The 16161-nt window shown below is 38.5% G+C and overlaps 1 protein-coding gene across 1 annotated transcript in view; it reads right to left on the bottom strand.

Moving 5' to 3' along the window:
- Positions 1–14732, bottom strand: part of TRAM1 (translocation associated membrane protein 1) — a 43815-nt gene extending 29083 nt beyond the window's left edge. Inside the window, exons 1-2 of the mRNA XM_044665920.1 lie at positions 14272–14732; positions 241–304 (exon numbers count right to left, since the gene is read on the bottom strand). Coding sequence (XP_044521855.1) covers positions 241–304; positions 14272–14394 — 187 coding nt within the window. The 5' untranslated portion in view covers positions 14395–14732. The remainder of the gene's footprint in view (positions 1–240; positions 305–14271) is intronic.
- Positions 14733–16161: the final 1429 nt, after the last annotated feature.

Raw genomic sequence — 16161 nt, 5'->3', positions numbered from 1 at the left:
ATGGATTCTTAAGTTGTCCCATAAAAAATGAAATAAATCTGAGCACTGAAAACACAAAAGCTAATATCTATACAATGTACTTGGGTGATACAAGTTAAAAATAATGGATTTTGCATTACACAACATTTAACACCAGAGTTCCTTCCTACTAATGAAGTTTAAAGTACAAAGAGTCTATGGAATTCTCAATGCTACTTTGTGCTCTGTTCATCATAACAGTAAATTCTAAAAGATACTTACCTGTGGCCGGAATGGTAACATTGTATTGAAGAGTTACAAAAATAACTGCTGCTTTTGTTGTAATCTGAAAGAATGAAATAAAAATTAAGACAAACCAGAGCACTGAATCAATTTTAAGAATGTGACACTTCATAGACCAAATACTTCCTTCCCAATCTAAACTAGGGAAGAAAGAAACTATGGTGATGGCTCCAATCATTAGATTCATTAAAGAAAGAAGAGAGGCAGTCTGTGACACAAAAGGAAGAAAAGAGCAGCAATTTCCAAACTGGGGTACACAGAAAATGATCCATTGGAGATTGGGGGAAAAATATAAGAACTTTTATTTCCTCTTTATCCAAAATAAGGAAAGAAATGTAAACTTTGTATCCAGATTGACACTAGCAACCCAATTCAGTCTATATGTCAGGTGTCACAGATGGTCCATAAAGGTATCCCAAGAGAAGAGTGGGAGTTCTACAATACAGAGGAGTTGACAATGATGCCTTCAACTGTTCTTTATATCATGGCTTCTATGTGCCTGGTTAAGTGGATTTATATTATGGACCATATTATTTAGTTTTAACTAAATCCTCACAAAATAGAAAAGTGGCTTAGAGAGATACTTGCAAAAAACCAACAACAAACAACACTGTGGACTCCAGATAAAAGAATTAAGAATAAAGAAAATTGCAGAGCGGACACAGCTCTTATTCCTAGTACAAATTTTGTCAGCTACATTATGAGGTCAAAATAATGATAATCTAATCAAACTTCACAAGAAGTTGGCAAAAAAATTTTTAATCATCAAAATTATCTGAAATATGGGTTTATACCTGCTGTCATTAATAATTAAATTCCTGCTTCATGTATATATATTGTGCCATCATGTTTAGCAAAATAGAACATACCCCCACACTCCCCACCCTGCCCCCGGCCTCCCAAGAAACAGAAAAACACAAATGCATTACCTACAAACTTTCAGGTCTGTATATAAGTCTGGAGACAGAATTTTTTTACCGTGTTTACAAATCTTCCAAATAATTTCTGTGGGGTTTGAATTGACTTGCTGAAAATCTAATCAGTTTGTATATCACAGAAGATGGAAATATACTTGCCAGATTTTTAAAAAGAGTTTAATAAAATTAGTGAATTGGGACTGAATTATAATCTTCATGATTTGTTAAATGTAGCTAATGATGCATTTATTCTATATGAATCCATATGGAATATGAGACATGTTTCTCAGTTATGAATCACTAAAACCAAATAAAAGAAATTGAACTTAGAACCAAACCTTCTCAAATTGCTGTGTCATGAAGTATTAAATATTTTTAGAAAGAATATTCAGTCCTATTGTTCTTGTGAAACAATTTTTAGTAAGGGCAAGATTTTATACTGTTAATGAAATAAAAATGATTTTAAATTATTGCTAATTTTTTCATTTCATGCATTTTAAAATATATTTTCATATTCTTTTTACTTAAATAGATCTGTGATCCCCTGGATTCAATTTAATAAATGTTTAGTAAGTACCTTCTATGTGCCAGGCATTATGCTAAGTGTTGGGGATACAAATAAGAAATTCATTCCCCACCCTCAAAAGAATTTACAATTGATGGGAAAAGATGACATACAAAAAGAAGCTGGAAAGGGGGATGGGATGCTATCAGGGGGTACCTGACACAGGGGCATCCTTCTTCCCTAGAGTTGGAACCAAGCAACCTGCAGGTAGACAAGTCCAGGTCCTGCCCAATATAAAAGAAAGCTGTGGGAGTGTAATGCTCCATTCTCCAGAAAGGAAAGGAAGTTGAGGTAGGTAGGAAGGTGTCTAATACCCAAGGCTGAGTTAGCAGCATAGTAATGAGATAAGAAGTGAACAGTCTTCCTATCTTGTTCTGTGGAGTTGAAACCAAGCAGAGTTGAAGATGGAGAGTGGAGTGGACAGACTCTAAGAGTTTCTCCAATAATGCAGGTTGGCACTCATTCCTGCTTGCCCATTCTATGCAACTCTTGCCATTTTTGCCTTCTCCTGACATCCCACAGAAAGCAGTGGAGTGTTCTAGCTATTTGCCTATTTTCCTCTGTTGCTAAATGACCCACCCATGTATCCTTATATTCCTGTTATTATAAAGAACTCCAAAGAACAAGTTATAGTTTGTTCACATCTCTCGTGTACCACTCCACTTTCCTCTGGGTGATATTCATTTTGAATTCTTCAGGGGTGGGTGTATGCCATTCTTTGTTGTCGTAGAGCAGCACTGGTCAAGTGTTAATATTGAAAACCTTGCTTTCATAGGAAGCTTGAGATCAGTAAAGCTTTCCAAGTCCTCAAAAACAATGCAACCCACTCTCCTCTTCTTTAGTTCAAGCCCAACACATTGTTCGTATGTACAATCTGTCTCAGATGCTGATGGATAATAATCCTTATAATGTGCTCATCAAAATGCATGTTAAATCTGGGCAATAGACTTTATCTCCTTGGTCTTTTTTGTGTGATGGAAAAGTCAAACTCCTTTGAGTGATTACAGATCTCTTACAAGAGGTTCTATCTACAACGTTCTGGGGCATGATGAAGAATGGGCACAATGTCATCTGCAAATAGAAACATCTGGAGGATCTCTCCATCTATAGGAAATTCCTCTTTGACCTGAACTCTGCTCTATATGTTGTTCAAAGTGATGACTAACTTTGATGAGCATACACATTTATTTTATGTTTCACCCAACAGTTATTTCTATTATGTCTTCTGTGGAATCTTGAATGATTTTGATTATGGAAGACATCTTATAAAGTTCTTTCAGTTATCTTTTATTGGTATGAATCTAAGATTTTCCCCAATGCTTTTGGTATAAACCCCTCCTTTGGATATATCCTTATAATTATTTTCTCTCCAACGTGGGTATATATTTGGTCCAAACTGGGTTTCCCTAGCATAGTTTGTTTTATATTATGTATTACATAGTAGTGCAATAGTACATGCATAAAATTTATCAATAAGTACACATATATCAGCATATTTTATATATTTTAGCATAGGGGAATGTGATCAAAAGAGTTTGGTGACTACTGTATTATTGAAAATGGCAGCATGGAATTCCTGCAAAATAGACAGTCAAGTCTCACCCAGAATTCCTCTTACAGAAGATAGTGAAACAGCTTTGGATTCAGAAAAATTCAATTTTTGTGACTTAGACACATGCTGGAACCATCAATTCTCAAATCATATAGTACTGGCAAACATAATTGAGGGCTCCTGATCACTAGGGAGGAGGGTTAAGCACTTCCTTATAGTTCATTAGAGCAGTGACAATCTCCTAATTTGCTATAAGAAGCAGTCCATGTCTAATAAACATAAATTGGTTACTATTGATTCTCTACAGACTTCTAGACGCATAGAAATTCAAATAATGTAATCTTGAGGATAGATGTCATTTTGTTTTTGTCTCTGTAGTCCTGGAGACTAGCAAAGTGTCTTCTAAATACTTCATTAATGGTCATTGGATTTCTTAATAAAACAAATTTTAAACATGCAAGTTTAAAAGGAAGAGGTGAGTTACATAAAAGAGGACTAGAGATGAAATTAAAACTCAAGGGAGATTAAAAAGAAGTACTTACTGTCTAAACTACTAAAATTAAATTGTTTAATATGAACTTCTTTATTAAGAAGAGACTCCATTAGAAGTCACTGGTAATAGTGAATAATTCACATGATTAGAACTTGAAAGTAGTTGTTCTATTTATGATATGCCCAGAATTAAGTGAAGGACTTAAAAATTCAGAAAAGGCTGCTCAGGAAAGTAAAATAGTGGTAAAAGCAAAAAATTAGTTTTATTCTACAAAATTAATGCATAAATTTTTAAAGTTTCACTAAAACATACATGATCTAATTAAATCTTTGTTTCTCATCATACACAACTTAGACAGGAAGAAACAATGTAAATTCTTTGGGGGTAGGAACTGTTTAATTTTTGTCTCTGTATGTATAGTGTCTGGTACATACACAAGTGCCTACTAATTGCTAATACCAAAGACAGTGATATTCTTAGGCTAGATAATCTTTAAGAGATGGGCAGTCAGGTGGCAGAAAGTGATAGATCTGGAATCAGGAAGAACTGAGTTCGAAACTGACCTCAGACATTTACTCACTATATGACCCTAGGCAAATCACTTGACCGTGTTTGCCTTAGTTTTCTCATATGTAAAATAAGGTGGTAAGGGAAATGAAAAATCACTCCAGTATTTTTGCCAAGAAAACTCCAAAAGAGGTCATAAAGATTCAGACATGACTAAATAACAGTTAGGAAAAACCACCTCTGGAGTAAGAGGACCTGAGTTCAAATCTCTTCTGAAACTTCCTACCTATATATGATCTTTAGTCATCTGACCTCTGTTTCCTCATCAAGAAATCGAGAGAAATGGACTAGATGGCCTATGAGGTTCCTTCTGACTTTTAAGATATTTCAAAAAATATCCTTAGCCACAAATCCTAGGCTTCAAAAATAAATTTAATATAAGATATAATGTTTACCTTAAAAAGAAGAAAATGGAAGACCAAGAGCAGCTTAAATTTATAATGATTTCTATGTCTCTTTTTTTTAAACCCTTGGCAAGTCAGGGTCACACAGCTAGAAAGTGTCTGAGGTCAGGTTTGAACCTAGGACCTCCCATCTCTAGGCCTGGCTCTCAATCCACTGAGTCACCTAGTTACCCCCTTATGTATCTTTTACTTGATCTACAATACTTACAAGAATCATTATCATGATTTCACAGATAAGCAAACTAAGCAAGTCATTTAACACCTTTGAGTCTACTTACTCAGGCAATAAATAGCAGAATCAGGGCAGCTGGGTAGCTCAGTGGAGTGAGAGTCAGGCCTAGAGACAGGAGGTCCTAGGTTCAAACCTGGCCTCAGCCACTTCCCAGCTGTGTGACCCTGGGTAAGTCACTTGACCCCCATTGCCCACCCTTACCACTCTTCCACCTATGAGACAATACACCGAAGTACAAGGGTTTAAAAAAAAAATAAAATAAATAGCAGAATCAGAATTTCTACCCAGGTTTTATGATTTCAGGTTAAGGGCTCCTATCCACTGTCTCACACTGCTCCAATTGGGGTCACATTTACATATTGCTTTACAGTTACAAAAGGGTTTTACAAATGTGTCTTTAAGCATAACAAATCACAAATTTGGAGAAAACTAAATTCTATCCAGCATGTTCCTGAATCTTTCCCATGTCACCTTGTCCATACCATATTCTTTGTATCTGCCAGGAAAGGTAAACTTACTATTGGTTTATGTAAAATTGTTGAAAAGCTAAGTCTGATTAAGAAACATATATTTAAATATAATCTTTATTTTTGCAAATGAAAATGCTTGCTTTATTTGGTTTTCTAAAATTTGGATTAGAAATACAAAAAACAAAACAAATGATAAAAAATACTTTAAAGTTCTAAAAAAAAGAGAACTATATCATGATCTAAAACCACAGAATCTTAAGAGTTAAAAAATGACATTATTAGTCACTTAGGCTCAATCACCTTTCTATTGCAGAAATCACTTTTATGATGCTCCTGACAGGTTGTCATTAGCTTGAAGCCTTTCAATAATGGAAAACTCACTACCCTGCCAGGTAGTCCAGACCATACAATCATAGTTGGATTTTTTTTTTCCTTATTTTGAGCAGGCTTTGTGATCCTTGTTAGGAAGGGCTTCCTTATTTTGAGCTGCCTCCCAATCAACACTTTTTGGTCATTCAAGCTACTAGTAGTCCCAGCTCTGCCCTCTGAAACTATTCCAAGTCAACCTAATTCTGCTCCCATATAATAGCCTTTCCAGTTTCTGAAGCCAGATTTTTGGCCTCACTCACCCTCAACATTCTCTTTCCTAGTTCTTCTGTCTTCATTCCCTTCACTCTTTGGGTCCTTTGGTTAAGTTCCAGTTTGCTAAACCTGAAAACTGTCCATGAGTTCTTAAAACAGGGTTGTCATTAAATCAAAATGATCATATAAAGTATTAAGATTATTCTTAAATTAAAGAGACATTTATGGCATACTTTAAAAAAAAGTTTTACTGATGTCTTTTATTTTTGCATATTCTACATTCAGAAATATATTCATTCCTCAAGAGTCTTTTCTTCTAGCAAAGGAAAAAAAGAAAAAAACAAACCTGTTTTTTAGTTAACAAAACTGAAATGCTTTTCAATTGATTAATCTGAAAGCAGGATTCACACATCTTGATTCCTCTTCATGAAAAGAAATTCTTATACATAAGCACTTCTTGATTCTCAAGTTTACTAATTTAATATAGTCATCATCACAATTCAATGAAAAAATACTGTTACCCCTCATACATATACACATATATACCTTTCCCCCCCTTATTCCATCTCTTCTAGAATGAATGAAAGCTCTTTACCTTCTTCAAATGGTTATTTCTTAGAAAATTTGACCTGGATATAATAAAACATGCCTCCAGAAAAGCTGTTTATAAAACAAATTTCCAAATGTCAAATCTTATTTTCTTACTAATCTCTATTATAAAATCAAGGCTACACTTCAACGGAGAATTTTTTTTTCTTCAGATGTTCTATTTTTATACAAGTTGTACTTACTACACTTCACTTGAGAACAAAGATTATATCTTATTTATCTTTGTAGCCTTTAATGCCTAGCACAATATTCCATTCTTAATAATGTTTGCTGAGCTAACTAAACTTTCTAAACTGTTCCAAGTTAGTTGGTGTGACCTGAGGTCAAAGGGAATTAAACAACTATTACTGAAGGACTAACCCCTAGCTTATGGCCATGACCTAAGACCTTTGGGAAACAAACTTCAATTGCTGGATTTCTTGGGAAGATGGAACTAGGAGACAACTTCTACCTATTTATCTCTTGATATTTGCCCCTTTAAACTCCTTTTAGGGGGTATTATACTATCCTCTAGAACTGTTTCCTTTGCAAAGGACATTTCTCTCTTCTACATTAATCTTCCTTCCAGGGCAATGATAGGCAAACTTTTTAAAGGGGGGACCAAAGGAAGGGAAATTCTCATCTGTCAGTCTGTTTCTAAGGCAACTCTTTTGAAGTTTCATTGTATTGTATCCTACTCATTGTATTCATCAGATTAGGAATCATGCCCACCAGCCAGATAGAACATTTCAGCTCCCTCCCCCCAAGGGCCATAGTTTGCCCATCACTGTTCTAGGGCAGTGTTTCTCAAAGTATGGTCTGCTAAACCCTTATACTCTTATGATGGGAGTTGTGAGTTCAAAATTATTTTCATAATAATCCTAAGACTTTAAAAAATCTATTATAATTCACTACCCTTTTCCAAATATTTGCCTTTGTAAACATGGATTTTCTTCATGTACTTAAATTAAAACAACCCGTTGCAAGATTGAATGTAGAAGCAGGCATGACAATCTTCTCTTATGCCAGACATTAAGAGATTTGCAAAAACATGTAAAACAATGCTACTCTGTTCACTATTTTTTTTGTTTTTAATGTCTTTAAAAATATTTTTAAAAACAACTTTCCCATTTCTTCCAATTTTATTTTTCATTAAAATATTATTCATGTTAAAAGGGAATGTGTTTACTACTTCAAAATGAATTAAGGAATACTTAAATTATCAGTTTCAATTTCTAATATGGAAAATATTGATAGCTATAATCCATATAAACAAAAGCTCTTGGAATCCTAAGTAATTTTTAGAGTTAAAAATCTGAGAAATGATGCTCTGTAAATGGTATAGTAGAAAAAGTGCTGGATTTGGAATCAATGGACTTGAGTTCAGATCTTGATCTTGCCCTTATCTTCTTACTAGTTGTGTAATCTTACACAAGTCACTTAAACTTATCATGGTCTCAGATTCTCATCTTTGAAAGTGAAAGGCTGGATTAGAAGATGATCCTTAAAATCCCTTCTGGCTCTCAACCCATGATGCTCCTTTTTTTTTTAGGACATATTTAATTCCATAGGCGTGTTTTAAGCATATTATTGGGGAAACATACAGGAACTATGCTAGATATTGGGAAGAAAAGAATGAAAATTGACATTTCTGGCCCTCAAGGGCTACTCACATTTTAAGAAATCTGAAGTGGACTTGTCTGGTTTGTATAGTGTGCAAAAAGAGAAGCAGTGTGAACTAAGGCTAAACTGGATATGACGGGTACACAATGTAACCTAAGGCAGAATGTGATATGTGCAAAGGAGAGGTCCAAAGTACGCTGAGAAATCTGAGGAGATCGAGATAATTTCTAGGAAGGATTCACACCTTAATTAAGCCGAGTGAAAAGGAAGAGATCAGTATACAGAGGAAGGAGGAGAAAGAGGATAGAGTCAATAGAAAGATCATTCCATGAATTCTGTACAAGCAAAGATACAGTGACAGAAGAAATCAGTAGAGATCCTAAAAAACAGAGTAATACAGTAAAAGACTTTTAAAAGTTGGAAGGAACCTCATTGACTAACTAGTCCAAGTATACATAAGCAAGAATCCTTTCTACAATATGCTTTTTCAAGTGGTCATCAAGTTGGTAGAGTGGAAGAATTAAGAGGATCTTGGTTCAAATCCCTGCCCTATCACTTACCTGGCTGACTTTAGGTAAATTAATTGGGAGCCAGAGGATCCAGATTCAAATCCTGGCTCTGCCACCTAATGCCCACCTTGGACATTACTTGCCCTCTATGAGCCGCCAAGTTTGATCTCTGTAAAATCAGGGAGTTAAGACTAGATGAACTCTAAGATCCTTGCTATCTCTAAATCTATGATCCAGTGAAACTCATACCTCTCAAAGCAACCTATTCCATTTTGGAATCCCCTTGTCAAGAAATTTCTCCTTACATTGAATTGATTTTAGTCTCTGCAATCTTCCCTCCAGTTGTTTCCAGGGGGGTGTAAAAGTCTAATCCCTCTTCCATTTGTCAGCCTATAAAAAATTTGTGAACAGCTATCTTCTCTAGGTTAACCACCTCCAATTCCTTCATCTGATCTTAATTTTCCATGAGCTCAAGGCCACTGTTTATCCTGATCAATCATCTCTAAACACTTTTTGGCATATAGTGATAACTGGTATTTATACAACACTTTAAGGTTTATGAAATGTTATCTCATTTGATCTTCACAATAATATTGCAAAATAGATGCTATCATTATTCCCCATTTTATAGATGGGGAAACTGAGGTGAAGAGAAGCGAAGTGTCTTGCCCATTATCACAAATGGTAAGTTTCAGAGTTAAGATTCAAATGATCTTCATGATCCCAAGCCCAAAACTATTCACTGTACCCTTACCGTAACAATTATTATATATGTGGTACCTGCAATTTCAGATATGCTCTGACCAAAGTGGAGCAGCACTGCTATCTACTTTGTCCTGGACACCATCCTGCTCTTAAAGCAAGCTAAGATCATCTAGATTGCTGACACATTGAACTTGTAGTCTCCAGCTCTTGGATCATTTTTAGACCAACTAATTATCTAACCATGCTTCAAATCTTGTGCTTGTGACAGATTTTTAAAAAAAATTTAGTTGTAAGACATTACATTTTATTAAATTCATATTGCTGTTTCTATACCATTTGGTACAACCTAACACCTGGGTTGTCTCTTCCTCCTACCACCTTGGTGTCATCTGAAAATATGATACAAGAATGATTATTGAAGTTACCGTTAAAAATGTTATACAATTCAGGTCCCTGGGGAACTCCAGTGGAGGCCTCCTTCCAAGATGACATTAAAGCGTTAATGACTAGTTGTAGTCAACTAGTTTAGTCATTCAACTAGATCCCAAACCACCTAGTTTATATTATTTTTATCTATAATAAATACTATCCTATCTTTCATGAAAGATTTTGGACATGATGAAATTAAGACATTTGTATGAATGGTCAATAGTGCCAAATGTCAAAGAAGTCAAAGTGGCTGGGAAAAAGGTCTTTGCATTAGACTTTTAGAATATCATTACAATGATAAGGCCAAAGTTTTGCCCTTAGTCTGCCTGCTTTCCTACTCTTAAGCCTATTTCTCTATTACACTTGAAGAGGCAATTGCAACTGGGAGGTCAGAAGATTTTACAAGAGAATTAAGTAATGAGTGAGGAAACAGAAGTCACGAATGTAGACCACTCTTTTATAGCAAATGAAAGGGTGACTCCTCAATCCTTCATAAGAATATCGGGGGAAAAAATGGCTTTTAGAACAATTAGGAGGAGGAAAAAGAGATTCTAATCCAAAAAAAATCTAAAACTACCTGCAATATTTACTTTTCTGAAGTTTTTCTCTATATTCTAATGCCCATATTTACTTTCTTAAAAAACAAAAACAGGAGTAGCTGGGTAACTCAGTGAATTGAGAGTCAGGCCTACAGACAGGAGGTCCTAGGTTCAAATCCGGCCTCAGACACTTCCCAGCTGTGTGACCCTGGGCAAGTCACTTGACCCCCATTGCTCACCCTTACCACCCTTCCACCTAGGAGCCAATACACAGAAGTTAAGGGTTTAAAAGAAACAACACCTTGGGCAGCTGGGTAGCTCAGTGGAGTGAGAGTCAGGCCTAGAGACAGGAGGTCCTAGGTTCAAACCTGGCCTCAGCCACTTCCCAGCTGTGTGACCTTGGGCAAGTCACTTGACCCCCCCCCTCCCCATTGCTCACCCTTACCACTCTTCCACCTATGAGACAATACACCGAAGTACAAGGATTTAAAAAAAAGAAAAAAAGAAAGAAAAAAACCCAACAACTTTTTTGGGCTATTGACACTTTCCAACAAAAGCCCAGATACCTACTTGATTAAGAGTACATTCCTTTCCATGGTTTATAAATTGAGAGATATCTTTTCTTTTTTATAGTATAGTTGTTATCACTGATTGCTGTATTTGACTAGGGTTTTGTTAGCTCTTAATGTTAATGTTATATAAATTATTACTGATCAAATTTTTCAAATTTGGCAATGGAGAACTAAGAAAACTTGAAAGGATTATGGGAAGATCAACGGAAGTGATGCTCTAGGATAGGGGAGTTGAATATATGTATGTTTAAAGATAGAAAAAGTGCTAATAGAGAAGGAGAGGAAAGGAGAGACTAAAGATCTATTGGAAGATGAAGATGGGGAGGACAGAGTAGAAAGATTAATGAAGCAAGGTACTGAAGGGGTTGAGAGATGAGAACAAAAGGACAGGAAAAAGGAGTCAGTCCTCCTTCCTTCTGGTAACCTCTAATATGCTCATTTCTCTCCAAAATGCTAACATCTTTCCTCATCTTGGATGAGTTTGTATAAACCAATAATAAATATTTGCTATTGTCTTGATAGTATCAACACGAATTCAGTGACATTTCCTTTTACTGTGTGCTTCAAATTCCTGAACTATTAGCATATGGTAAGAAAACCATTTAATTTTCATAAACCATCTTATCATTATAATATGAAAGTTTTGTGTCCTAGATTTATTTTAAAAACATATGTTTAGCACTTTTGTTGCTCTGTGCTAACATCAAAAAGAATCCAAAACTTCAAAATAAAAAATAAAAAGATTTTTACCCTTACTAAAAAATTACTCAATGTATATACCATGCAAATTCCTGGTGAATTCATATCACCAGAAAGCTATCTAGAAAAGAATGAGAAACAATGTTTCACATAAAAGTAAAATTATGCCAATATCCATTTACCCTCTGATAAATTTGCCTATAACTCATTCAAAACATGAAGATCTCTCTTGAATGTATTCAAATATGCTATTTTCAAATTAAGCTTTTAATTACACAAACTGCACAAAAACATGAAACCCAAGCATAAATACTAACATTAAGTATATTAGATAAATATTTAATTTTGCATCAGTGCTGAAGAAGCAAATAAAGTAGCAATAAAGTCGGGAATAAAAAAGAATCTAAGTTCTAAAAAACGAAGGCAAAAAAACAACAACAACAACTAAGAGAGGCCTATATAAAAGAAATAGAAGAAAACAGAACTTTAAAACTTTAATTTCTATTTGTCAAATACCTATTTTTCATTTATTAAGTATCTATGTGCTAGGTGCCCAGAGATCCAAGGATAATTTGTAAGGCTCCTGCTCTCATGGAATTCATAATTTAGAAGGGTTATATAATTCACATAAAAGTAATTATAATACAAAGTTTGAAGCCCATCAGATCTTTAGAAAAAGATGGGGAAACAGATAGTTTCATAGAAGAGCTAACAATTAGGGAAATAAAGGATTGTTAAGATTTCCACAGGTAGTTAAAGCAAAGTACACAAGAGCTGGGAGGCAGCCAGATGGCTCTGGATAGAGTACTGGGCCCAGGAGTCAGAAAAACCTAAATTCAAAGCTGACCTCAGATACTAAACTGTGTAACCCTGGGCAAGTCACTTAACCTGTTTGCCTTAATCCACTGGAGAAGCAACTGGCAATCCCTTCCTGCATCTTGGACAAGAAAATCTCATAACAAGGAGGGGGATGGGGTGAGAGGTAAGGTATCTGGAATACTCGACAAGAATTAAAGATCCCTAACTTTTAAGTTTTAAATAGAAGTTTCCTTATTGCCAAGATCTTCTTCCTTTTGTTAGTTTTTCTATTTCAGGGTTTTTGGTTTTTTTTTTACTATTTCTCAATGTTGTAGACTTACTATATGAACTCTAAAATAAACTTGTGAATTAAGGCATCAGTGTCTTTATTGTCCAATTTTCACCAGTTTCTGCGGGGTCTCATACAAATCAGACCGATTCTTCAAACTGAAAAAACGGAGTTAAAAGTAGTCTTCTCCGGCCAAGTTTTAAGTACCCATTGTGTTTCATAATAGACATTCAATACCAAGTCAAACAATTCATCAGAATACCCCATCCGTATGAGTAGGAGCGCCATACCGTCCCTTGCACCTTTCTCCATCCTATGGTCCCATAATTTCTTTTTCTCTAGTCCCTCGGGAATGAGGAATTATTTCACTCTTTAGCCTATTCGAGTCATTCTAACTAGATTCTGTTGTGACCCGGATCGTAGATGGTTTGTGAACTGCACGTTGATGATTTCTTTATGGATGATATCCCAACCGAGGTGGACAAGCATTTATTAGACTCCTATTGCTGTGCCGTGCCCTTGCTATATGCTAGAAGCACACGAAGGATAATGATGGACAGACAGCCCAAGTCATAAACTCGGAGGAACAATCAGCGTGGCCCGTGCCCAGCCCCACACCGCGTGAATCGCTCCAAGGCTAACTCGCAGATGGACACGTCTCCGTTTGTTTCCCTCCTGCTGGACCGACCCGGCAGCTCCATATGGGGCTTGTAGTTCTCTGGGGCTGCCCGTCTGCCCAGTCCCGAGAAGGGGGGACACATTTCCCGAGAGGCCTTGCTCTGAGAGCTTTGCTTTCCAGGCTCCCACCAGTCAAGCCACCCCCCCCACACACAAACACCCCACCTCCAGGCAGCCGCCCGGGCCCAAGCAATCGGATGGGGGGGGGGTCTCATCCATTCTGCCCGCCCCCTCCTCTCCGCTGAGGGGCCGCCCCCCCTCCCCCTCCGTCCCGGCCCCTCGCTCACTGCCACGTAACCCTTCGCGGGAACCAGGAACTGAGCGGCTACGGCGCGGGCGGGAGGAAGAAGAGGAGGGGTGGGGTAGAAGGGGTCGCCGGCCCCTAGAACGCCCGCTCCCCTTCTCGCTGAGTCCCTCAGGCCAAGTGGCAAGAAACCCGAGGCCAAGGAGGCGGCATTCCCTATCCTTCCGTTCCCTTCTCCTCCTCCCTCCGCCTCCCGCGCCGCTGTCCCGCTCCGGGGATCCCAGGCGGGATGGCGGGGGAGCAAGATGCCGCACCCCTCTTTTTTCCCCCTGGGAATGGAGGAGACAGCGAAAGAGACACGGCTCGTGCACCTTGGGGTTGGGGAGGAGGGGAGTTCTGTCCGCAGCTACTTCAGGACCAAGCAGAGTAGAAACTGTCAACCCTGGCAGGAAAGAAGGATAGAAGCGAGGGGTCTCCCCTCAGGGTTGGAGACGCGCGAGGGGTGGGGGGCAAGGTGTGTGTGTATGTATGTGCGCGTGTTTCTGCCCATCTCACCTCGAACATAAGCCCCACAAGGAAAACCATAGCCACACAGGAGACGATGTCGGCGTGATTCTGCAGGATGAATTCATGGCTTAGGACCGGCGGGTTCTTGGTGCTTTTCTTGCGGATGGCCATGGTGAGGGCCGGACCCTATCCTGTCCAGTCTTGTCCTCTCCCCCTCCTCTCCTTCTTCTCCTGCGCCGCCGCTGCTGCTGATGCTCTTGCAATGCTCTTCCTCACGGGCAAGACGCTGCCGCTGCCGCCGCCGCTGTTGGTGTTGCTGCTGTAGCTTCTGCTGCTGCTGCCCCCGCTGTCTCCTCCCCCTGGCTGCTGTTCTCAGCCCAGCCGCAGCCACTCGCTGGGACTTCACTTCCCATCCCACAGCCACTACGCAGCCGCCGGGGCGGCCCGGAGGAAAAAAAAAAAAGAAAAAAAAAGGGAGAAAGAGAGGAAGGGATAGCGATTGATAGCGCGCACGCGCAGATTCAGAACTTCCGACGTTCGCGGTGCTTCCTCGGATCCTCTCTTCCCCCGCCCCCACAACTCTCCAGTCTCGCCTGCAACGCCACCTACCCTTTGGAGGACGGTAGTCCAGGACTGCTCTGGATGAGGAAACGCCCCTCAGACCCTAGACTCGCTCTACTGGGAGTTGGGGCGGAGGGAGACGAGGTGTTCTTTTACGTCAAGCGACAATTTCCGCCCCTTTGGTTGCGAAGTTGTTGGGGTGTTTTACCTTTCTCTGCGCAAGCGTGTCCGACCCTAATCCTGCTTTAGGCTCTTTCTGTCTGGTAACTTTAGGGTCAGGCACCGAGTGACGCCTTCTTTGGTCTTGGTTTTCCCTTTCCAATAGCTTTCTTCTTTCTCCTCTCACAGTACTCAGGGGATCAGGAATTGAAGTCCACCCCAACGGGACCGACCCACTTTGAGTGCTAAGTGGACGTGGCTCCCCACCTGCACCGCCATGCCTTCGAGGCCCAAGGCAGCCTGAGAACCTGAGTCGGCTGGGCCACACGTGACCCACCCTGGCTGAGCCTGCTTAGCATCTTTGAGGCTACTTGGAAGGGCTGGGTTGGAGACTATTAAAAGAATTTCCTAAACTAATTAACCACAGGGTCCGGGAGATGCCTCTTCAACCCTTACCTTGACGCCTGGCACCCCAAAATGGTAGAAGTGTTCTGTCTTATTAATAGAAACGGCATATTTCGTTTTTTTTTCCCCTCAGTGGGGTTAGTTTAAGCAAAGTATGGGAGATGGTACTCTCTTCAGAAATTGGAGCCTTAGAGAAACTTAGTGGTCAGTATTTATTTAGCACCCTGTCAGCCAAGCACCCATCAGTGGTGGAATACTGTGCTAAGTGCTGTGGGTAGATTTAGAAAGGAAATAATAGCCCACAGAGCTTAAGACCTAATGGGGGGAGTGGAAAAGTAACAACCACAAAAGGATGTCTTCAGAGAAACAGTGACTTACAGCCAAAGACAATGCCATAAGGATTCCTTTATGTGATCATTAAACACTAAATTTTAAGAAAATTTATCTTTTATCTTTTTTTAACTTCATTGACAGAAAATGTAAATTATATCATGCCCATTCATGCCTTCTTGAATAGAGGATATTAGGCAAAATTCAAGCTTTTCTTTATAACTCAAGGTCAGGCATCTATTTTTCCTCAAGTTCATAATCAGCTGTTACTTCTTCACAGTTCTCAGTTTACCTTCCTCTAACAAATCCTTCACTTGCCCCAAACCTATGTTTTCCATATTTTTTTCTTAATGTCAAATCAGGTTTCCTATGATTGTTGGCTACAACTATGAAATGGGATCTTTTTGAAAGGAGACATGTATATGTACATTATATATACATGTATGCACACATATTTGTGGTCTCTATATATGCATATATGTA

Source organism: Gracilinanus agilis, chromosome 1 (assembly GCF_016433145.1).
Source record: "Gracilinanus agilis isolate LMUSP501 chromosome 1, AgileGrace, whole genome shotgun sequence".
Lineage (NCBI taxonomy): Eukaryota > Metazoa > Chordata > Mammalia > Didelphimorphia > Didelphidae > Gracilinanus > Gracilinanus agilis.
Note: the sequence above shows the minus strand (reverse complement) of the source record. Positions and strands in the feature narration are given on the sequence as shown.